Source organism: Scomber japonicus, chromosome 5 (assembly GCF_027409825.1).
Source record: "Scomber japonicus isolate fScoJap1 chromosome 5, fScoJap1.pri, whole genome shotgun sequence".
In the NCBI taxonomy this organism is placed as follows: domain Eukaryota; kingdom Metazoa; phylum Chordata; class Actinopteri; order Scombriformes; family Scombridae; genus Scomber; species Scomber japonicus.
The window spans coordinates 30,001,807-30,011,762 of record NC_070582.1 but is presented as its reverse complement, the minus strand read 5'-3'; the positions used below and the strand labels follow the sequence as shown (position 1 = coordinate 30,011,762).

At 38.8% G+C, this 9,956-nt stretch overlaps 1 protein-coding gene across 1 annotated transcript in view; it reads left to right on the top strand.

Moving 5' to 3' along the window:
- Positions 1 to 509: 509 nt before the first annotated feature.
- The window catches only part of LOC128358330 (synaptotagmin-9-like), a 36,391-nt gene continuing 26,944 nt past the window's right edge, over positions 510 to 9,956 (top strand). The window contains exon 1 of the mRNA XM_053318569.1: positions 510 to 657. Within this exon, the coding sequence (XP_053174544.1) occupies positions 510 to 657 (148 nt within the window). The remainder of the gene's footprint in view (positions 658 to 9,956) is intronic.

The following is a 9,956-nucleotide window of genomic DNA, read 5'->3' as shown; positions in this document are numbered from 1 at the left end:
CTCCATCCAGTGAATTGAGAAATAATTGAGCGCAGTGAAAGCCGAGCATTCATTCAGGGACCTTGACTGGCGCTGTTGAAGCCTGGAGGCTCAGAAGTGATTCAGCAGCACCGCAGAGCAGCGGACAGGAAAGAGAAAGAAAGAAGAGAAGAAAAGAAACGAAGGAAAGTAAAAGAAAAAGGAGGGGAGGAGGAGGTTTGGAGCCGTTATTTTACTGCTGAGAATTTGATGAGATTTTTTTTAAACCGATGAAAACTTCTCCGAGGACAAATAAAACCCTCTGCTTTTACCACAACAATCAACCAAACTCCACACAAATTCGGATTTCATTTAATTTCGTGGATGCGTCGCGCGTACCGGATTATCCAGGGGTGTAGCCGCGGTGCATCTGGTGCGTCTTTGCGCGGGTGCGAACTGTGAGACTGGCTGCGTGAGTGTGTGTGCCAGCGTGTGTGAGAGGTGGAGGATCAGCCGGAGTGGCCGACCAGTCAGAAGGATGCTGGAGGGCAATGCCTGCAGAAAGAGAGGATGAGATTTGTCGAAAGGCGCTGGAACTGCTCTCAGACCTTTGCTCCAAGGGAGAGGTGCAGGACGACAACTGCCTGGATTTCATTTACTACTTCAGGGATCTGGCCAGACCCCGTTACACGGACTCAGGTCAGGCTCCTCAGACTTCTTTACTGACAGTTTCAAGTAGAGGCTGGAGTTTTGCTATAGGCTGCACAGATTGTATGGTTAAAATTGATTTCATACTGTGCTGATTTCATAGCTGATGTACCTCAACAATACATCTTTAAAAACTTTAAAAACTGGGATTAAACACAAATGAAGAGAAATGTAGATTTAAACCTTAAACTGATCTCCCATCCTGATGTCTTTACATGCAATTCATCATCTTGCTTTGAAAATGAAGAGTTATTTTAAGTGTTTCAGAGATTAAAGGCATTCTTAGTTAATATTAAAAGGTACTGTATGTGCATCCATAAATAGATTATTTTCTTAGTCCTATAGTAGTTCATTAAGAGAAAAAGGGGAAAAACCCTACATTTCCCAAAAACTAAAAAGTCACATTTACACACAGTACAGTGTTTTTGATGTGAGAAGAGTGTGAACTGTGAACTTGTTGCTTGCATGTATTATCACTAGCAGAATCCACAAAGCATTTCAGTCCTATACAGTATATGTGTGTGTCTTCGTCAGGCTGCTTTGGTTTCTCCTTTAATCTGGTGGCTGGAGAGAGAGAGAGAGAGAGGGAGAGAGAGAGCCCCACCCAATATTCCCTATGGCTCCTAGCACTATGCAGACATAATTCCAGCAAAAAACAAAGACCAGTGATCAGAATCAGAACCAGTTAATGTTGACTGACTCCCAGTTTGGGGCGGTTGGCTCAGTATGGCCATTAGACACAATATTTGTAAAGAAAAGAAACCAGTCTGAAAATCATCCTGACACTCTTTGAAACTTTGAAAAGGCTCCATCTACACTGTCAAATAATAGCTCGACATTCTCAGGCAGTATTGAACTTTCACAGCAAAAATCCAGAGAGAAACTGTAGGAATATTACAGAGAGAAGATATTGCTATGCTCTCTATGTATTGAAAAAAAATTAATTTTCCTGAGGACAATTCCACAATCTACTCTACTGAGAAAAATATTCACAATATTGTGTGTGTGTGTGTGTGTGTGTGTGTGTGTGTGTGTGTGTGTGTGTGTGCGTTTGTTGCCGTGGATATACAGTACATATCAGAGAATGTAGGGACTAGATTGTATTCCCCATACATGTATGATCTGCAGTATGTATACTGCATGCATGTTTGTGAATATATTCCACCCCTCCTCCTTTGCGTGCATGTGTGTGTGTGTGTGTGTGTGTGTGTGCGTGCGTACATGTGTTTACATGTATGTTGGTTTTTGGTACTTGCAGCCGTGGCTGGGCCGCAGCCTTTAAACATGTTACAATCCATCATTAAACATGTATGATGAAGAGGAAGTTCAAGCTACCAGATTGGTTCCCCTGAGGAGCTATGACCCACTTCCTCTTGTATTAGACTGCTCTAAACGCACGCACACACAGTTTGATCCACAACAAACAACTATCCCTGCGAGCCGAGGGAGGGAGAGAATGGAGCCTGGCATGTGTTCCGTGATGCTCGAAGTTTTGGGAGTTTCGCATTTTTTTCCTACAGTTTAAAAAAAGGCCTCATCACCCAAACAAGTGGTTTCACACTCAAAAGTAGAGTCACAGACAAAACGAGTAGATTTTAGCACCATAACAGGAACATAATGGACCCCACGAGACGATGACGTGCATGCTTTGTTCCATTATCAATGTAAAACATGGGGTTTGAATATTGAGATGCAAATTAGTACAAACTCATGCTAAATTAGAGTAGCGTTCCTCCGGACTGCAGTGGGCACAGCAATAGGATATTACAATTACTATTTGGCACTTTATATGTATTTGGGTTTTCTCAAGTTCACAATCCTCTTATTGTACAATCGGTGTTTACTGAACCCCCCGCCTTGAAAACTTTTTCCTCCAGGCCAGTTTTGCCATTTAACACATAAATAATACTTAACAAGTTGTTGATAACTCACGCTGTTGGTCTGAGGAAGGTGTAGACACAAAAGACAGCAAGAGTCGATAGAGGAGCGCCCTGGTAGCCTAATGGTTAAGACGCATACCACATAACCACAGCCAGGGACCTTTGTTGCATATTAAATCCCTCTCCCTCCTCATGTTTCCTGTATACACCATGAATTATCATATAAAGCAGAAAGAGTAGCAAGTTGTGAGAAGGACCTGATCCCTCACCAGCTTCCCACTCACCAATGTTGCTAAAAGTACTTGACTGGGAAAAACCAAAAACCTCACTGCCGACTGGATGAGTGTGGAGTAAACAAATTTTAGTTCACAGTCAGTATTTCTCACAAGAGCACACTGTGTGTATCCTTTAGGCCTATACATGTTCAATGCATTTCTTTCCTCATTAAATATTTGCAAAGTTGAATATTGGAATGATTTGTAACCTAATTTCTATTACATCCATCTAATGATCTTCTTCAGTCGGTGTAATAGTATGAAGGCAGAACTGTGTCTTGAACATTTCTCCATCGTACTACTAGTGGTCAAAGTTTTGGAGTGCACCTTTAACTGACTGACTTCATTAGCCACACTGTTAAGCTCAACTGGTACTAAATTTGCACCCCAAATTTTTCGGAAATTTGTAACTCTGGATCAAATCAAATCATCCATGTGCTCTCAAGGGCCCCTTATGGTGGATCTGTGAAAAATGTACTCCTCCTATGTCTCTATTTTTAGTGTGCAGCCTGCTCCTCAGTGGACCTCCATGATGGCACCAGCTGTGACTGTTAGATTGGTGACGCGATCATAAAGTCTTTTTCTTGACCCAATTTGTAGTCTTTCTGTCCAAATTACGCCCCCTCTACCTGAGTGACAAATAGTTTGAGAGGGTATATTATACGTTATGTATATCCTTCATATATGTACACTTGCTGTCATTTTATAACCCCTTCTTGATTTATGCTGCTGATGCAGAATGCAAAATTATTGTAATGTCATGCAGAAATTACTCCATTTGCCTCAGTGCCTCTCCAGGTGTTTGTCCCAGCTACTCCTCCTCACTGCTTCCATTTAAAACAGTTTTACTAATAGGACTGTATATTTGTGGACTTTGTTAAACTGCTATACTAGCTATTTAAGTTTAGAGCCTTTTCTGTCATCCAAGATTTCGATTTTTACTTGTGCGAAAATACTTTTTACTCATCTTGATTTGGTTGCAACAGTTATTTATGATATTTAAGTCCTTTCTAAGTGTGTGTTAACTACTAGCTAGTTTCAAATGATTGACTAAATCATGTTGGACCATGAAATTTAAAGCCCCCCTCCACTCAAAAGTATGTTTTTCCTCTTTTTCCTACAGTTGGATGTTTGAGCTTCACTGTGCAGAATGATGTATGTGCAGAATTTGACACTAGAAGCTGTTTTCAAATTAATCTGCTGAAGGTGGAAAGTTTCTCTGTGATCATTGAAAATCTGATTTTAAGGGGCCATGAGCATGAATTGTGACATCACAACTAGTTTGGAGCCAATCCTGGTCCAATATTAAAGCCCCCAGTGCATTAACACTGAAAATGGACTCTATAGTGAAGTAGACATCTACTATGAGAAATATTTGCATATTTGTAGATTCTGGTATTTTTAATGAGGGAGAAGGAATAGATGTAGGAGTTTCAGAGTGGTAATTAACAATACATGTCTGGAAAGGATCTTTATGAATATTGTTAGCAATTAAGACCATAGTAATGTGTCAATGTGTGCACTGTCCAATCAGAAAAGAATCAACTTGGGAAGCTTCACAAGGTATAACAAAACTTCCAAAAATAATCTACTGTATATAATCATACATGCAGAAATATGCATGGGAAATATCTGATTATGCTAACCTCACCAACATATTGTAATTTGTTTATTTAGTATAACTTTACTGTGGTAAAATATTGTAATTTGACGAATATTGTGTTCTTTGTGACATGAAATATAAAATATTTTCACTTTACATCATCACTGGTCAGCATTTTGATTCAGTGCCAGGTCTTACGTAGTATTAGCAAGCTAATGTAAGTTTTGTCAGTTGGTTCTGTTAGCTATGTAACAGTTCCGCCTGTTAGTAAATATTTAGTAGGAATTAATTTTCAAGTAAGAACTACTTTGTGTGGTGCACATTTAATAATATATAAATATGTGCTTCTTAAACAAACAGCTACATTGTACTGTACCTTAATTACGTTTGGTGAAGCTGGCTCCTAGTCACAAAGTTTCATCCTCAACATACAGAAGAACATAACATTTCCATCCCTATCTGTCTACCCCTACTCATGCTCAAACCTCTAGCTGAAAGCATGCCAGGACTTGTTTTGACATGTTTTTTGGTATCAGACAACAATATCTGCCTCTGAATGGAACAGGATGTCTTCATGTCTTTACACTCTAAACCAAGAGAGACTGATACAAGTCATAGTCGTGGGAACAATGTTTCACTGGAAAGTTGTAAGCCAGAAAACACTTTCATTTCTTGTTCTTGAAGATGGGGGATTGACTAAATGTTGGGGGAAATAGGTTAGGTTTCATTATGCCCTTGATTGCATTTCCGAGGTATTGTTGCCAGGCAACATACTTTATTGTATATTTGAGTTAGGAATCTTTGAGTCTCTGGCGATGAGCTCAATAAAGTCAATGACTCTCTTGTCTTCTCTCTTCTCCTCGCCTCTCGTCTTCCTTTAACTTTGAAATTAATTTTTCCAAAACACTTTCTTGAATTCTCCATTCACAACAATATACCCCTCTCACCCCAAATCTGCACTCTAAAAGTCTTTTCCAGGACATTATCCCCATGCTTCCCCTTGGACCCACACTCCCATGCCCTTTCACTTCAGCTATTGTCTCTTATTGACCCACTGCTGACTTAGCTGTTGCAGCTTATTGATCTACACTCAGTGCTGGGCTCTCCAGAGGAAGGACTACTGTACATCCAAGAGTTTAATGAGATGGCTTTAGCCCCAAGCCCACTCTCGGACAGGAGCAGAAAACAATAAATTGGTCATGATAATAGGCTTTTGCCGCTTAATCTGCTCTTAATAATCTAATTAACCTGAAGGCTGCATCAGCCTCTGGATATAAAAGGGTCTACTTTCCAGGAATATTATGTCAATATGGTTGATTTTATTCTGAAATATATGTTGTTATGGCTTTTTGAAAATGATGTAATTGATGTTTTCTGTTGGATCAAGAGAGCATGCTTTCAGTTTGACTATCATTCATTATTGAATTGTCCAGGGAGGTTTGAAACAGATTTCCATATAAGGCTGAAAGTGATACAATTTAAAAAACCACACAATCTAAAAGTATAGTCATGCTACAACTGCTTGAGCAAAATGCTAACTTGCATACTAACATTCTCACAATGACAAAGCTAACATCCTGATGTTTATCATACTGCCAATCATGTTCATCATTTTAGTTTAGCATGTTTGTGCCAATTCATCTAATAGATGTATGATATAATATTTCATAGGATAAGTAAAATATTTGGTCTGCTGTTAGTAATCAATGAAAAGTCAGGAGATCACCAAAGACTGTAGGATTCATTATCTGGGGTATATTAATGTTTGTACCAAATTTCATGGCAGACATAGACATCTCCAGGGCCATGCCCCCAGTGTGGCTAAAAATAATTTAAAAAAGTGGACTTTTCATTCTAGTGTCTGAGAGGGATAATGTCATTCAATTATTGTTATAAATAGAAATGCAAAGATAACACATAGGTTGAGAAAACAATGCAAATTGCTGTCCCTTTGAATCAGCCATTCAGCTGTGATGTTTACACCAGTACAGTAGTCTAATTGCAGGTTATTATCTGTGTAGGTGTGCTGGATAGTAAACAGGAATTAACTGGCATCATTGCCCGGCTCGGCAACTAAACAGAGGGTGTGATGGGCTTATAATGAACCTTCCTCAGTGGCACAGGGACCTTGGTATCTACTCATCACTTCTTATACTTGTAACCATAGAGGTGACACCATACTGAGATAACAAAAATAACAATAAAAAAAAGCCAGACTGTAAAATCCCTTTACTGCCTAAAGTCAATAGTGTGCATGTTTAATGTCAAGACATATGGAGTTAATAAGAGGAAGCAAAGGGAAGGAAAGAGAGGCTCTGCATGGTAGTCTGTGTTTGTACAGCGTAGTATCCCTAGAAATCATGTTCACGCGGGACAGTTCTACAGTGCATAAGTTATATGCACTAATAAAGTCCAGTGTCAATGTAAGAATTAGTTTCTTTTATATTGCAGGGTGGAAAGTAAGGGTGTGATGCTGGTGGATATAGTACGGTAGGTGTGATTATAGTTTGCAGCTTTGCAACTGCACTGATCTCATCCTCACTTGTCCCCTTTTTCTGTTACCCATGTATGCAGATAACCCCATTAATCATTCTTTATTGATCTGATGAATCTATACCAACAATATTATGCTGTATCTCCATTCATCTATAATACTTCTGCTTTTATGAGTTTACAGTCTGCATCTGATTGATGTGCAAAGCATATGTGTGTGTTTAGGGATATTCATAGCTCTTTCCTGTCTCATACTGAACGCACTGGGCCCCCCTTCTAACCTATGTACACACAAACACATATTAGGGCTGGTGTGAATCTTGTGGGTTCTTAGTGTTTTATAAGTCTTATAAGTCTAACTCTTATCAGTCAGTCAGACATATACTGTACAGACATCTACCACTATCATTTATAAATCCTGTACAATTACAAAGACTTATAGAGATGTTTTAAAGTAAGTTTATTTTCTGAAGGTCTTCCTTAAAATCAGCAGGTGTGTGGGTGTCAGGTCTGCTGTAGTGTCTTGCCATTGTGTAGACAGTGTTTTTGTCTGTTCCATTTTCATAAAGATTGGAAGTTATCTTGCGTTTCTTGATGAACCATTGGTAATATTTACTGTAATCACCTCCCATGCTCTTCAGTTACTGTAATGTTTGTATCTGAGAGTGGGAGGATTACATTCCACATGTAACACATGGTTTGTAGACTTCTTTTGCCAGATTACTGAAAAGACAAAACACACATCAGTAGGCTTGTGTTACATTTGTTTTTCTCTACTGGTCATTAAAGTAGTTTCAGATTTTATTTTAGTGATTGCATTATTTAAGCTACAGGCATTTTCTTACATCTTTTATCCCCTCGTAGGGTACAGCCTGAAATCCAAAGTATGATTCAAGACTGATTTGAAGTTTAAAGGGGACCTATTATGCTTTTCCTTATTGTCAGTCATAATATTACAATGTTGGAGGTTCATATTAAACTTGGCCAATGTAACAAATAATAAGGTAAATGTATGTAGAAGTACTCCCTGTGAGTAAAAGGCACCGACTTCAGTCTGCTTTGGTTTTGCTTGGTTTATAATGGGTTTTTTTTTTCTTGTGATGGATTTCTTTATATGACCGTCTGCTCCATGCACTGCACACCTGTTCATTGCTTCACTCTGCCAAAATTTTGCCTTTTTTACCCAATTTTTTGGGGGAAGTTTAGCTAAGCCATGACTGCATTAAACAGCAGGGCTAAGTAAAAGTAACCTGTTGGAGGAGTGCTGGTTGTCTGCAGCTCATCATCATCAAACATCGTGGCTGTTTCTGAATGTACTGTTCCTCCCTGCAATGTTTCTCACTGATCCGATCAAGAAAGAACTCCAAAAATGTCCATATCTTGTTGTGTTGTCCATTTTTAGCATCGCTAATGAATATCTGCTAATAATAAACAATAAACAATAAAAGTCTCCTGTTATTTAGTCATTTTGTCAGCTTTTAATTTTAGTTAGTGAAGCAGGAAATGTTGGGTTTGCATCAGCGGTAACTTAACTCGACTCTAACATAGCTGAACTTCAGCAGGCTTCCGGAAAGCTGGCCAATCAAAACAGAGTGGACTCATTGGAAGGGGGCCTTAAAGAGACAGGAGGTAAAACAGACTGTTAAAGACAGAGGCTGAACTGAGGGGCTGCATAAAGGACCAGTAAAAGATAAATAAGGAGTTTTTTGAACTGTGTATCATGCAAAACGACTTAAGTTGAGTCCAAAAATTGGAACTTCAAATTGAGGTGGTGCTGACACTTTATAATAAATTGTCTCTAAAAGTGGTTACAAAGCATTTTCGCTCTTAACTCTTGATGATATCCTGTAGATGGATAGACTAGACCTGAACCCCTAGCCTTTCTTTTAAGCACATAGAGCTGTAGAATGATATATATACATACATACATACATACACACACACACACACACGCACACACACACACACACACACGAACGACAGAATTTTAGAAATTCAAATGAAATTATTCATGATTGCCACTGCCAAGTGTCCCTGATTTTAGTTCACCAAATATTCCTCAAATACCAATCTGTGGAAGCAGGCATGTGTGCCAGGGAAAAACGTGTTCACTGCTGATGATAATGGAGGGAGGCTGAGCACAAACGGCATGAGACAAAGTTGTGACAGAAAGAAAGAAAGAAAGAAAGAAAGCAAGAAAGAGTCTTAGCAACAGGGGATAGAAAAGCACAGGACACAGAATAATTCAGAAAAGAAATCAGTGGGCTGACATCTATTCCCTTCCTGACAGAACACACAGTGACTTAAAACATGACATGAGGAGGAGACTATCATGTGTGTGTATGTGACCAGTGCACTACTGATCATCTATCAGGTCTCATAGCAGTTACAGGCTGATTTTTAAACAATTGATTTAAAAATATTTGGCTGAATGAAAGGCTGTAATAAGAGACCATGGTTAATACAATGTACAACACATGCATAGTAAGGTTCTATGGGTGCTGGTTGCTTATGGTTGGTTGATTCAACACTTACAACTTATAAATAGGTAAAGGAGATTTTTCAATGTTCCAGTGATATACAGTAAGAAGAATGTTGATGGGACATTTTTAGCCTTAGTAATGTCACACAGTGTATTGAGAGTTTAAAATGGAAAGTCCAGATTATCCTAGCTTACTTTACACATTGGTGAATCTACACTATTGGAAGCAATGTTTGATTAGCAGCTAAATGTAGCAGTTCCTGTGTGCACAGATATAGCTGCATGGACACTAATCACAAGATGACTTTTGATACTGATGGAATAAGTTAAACTTGATGATTATGAAGCAGGATCCATTCTAGAGTTGTAAGGATTTACATGATTTCTACACTGGTTTGTGGATGTTTATCACCAACAGACAGAAGTTGCACTATCACTTGAAAATCCCACTGACACCTGAAGTATATGCATGATATCTGTGTGTTTCAATTTAAAAGAAAACATTTGGTTGATGCTGAGGGTTAACAATAAATATTGCACATATGCACAAGACAGAT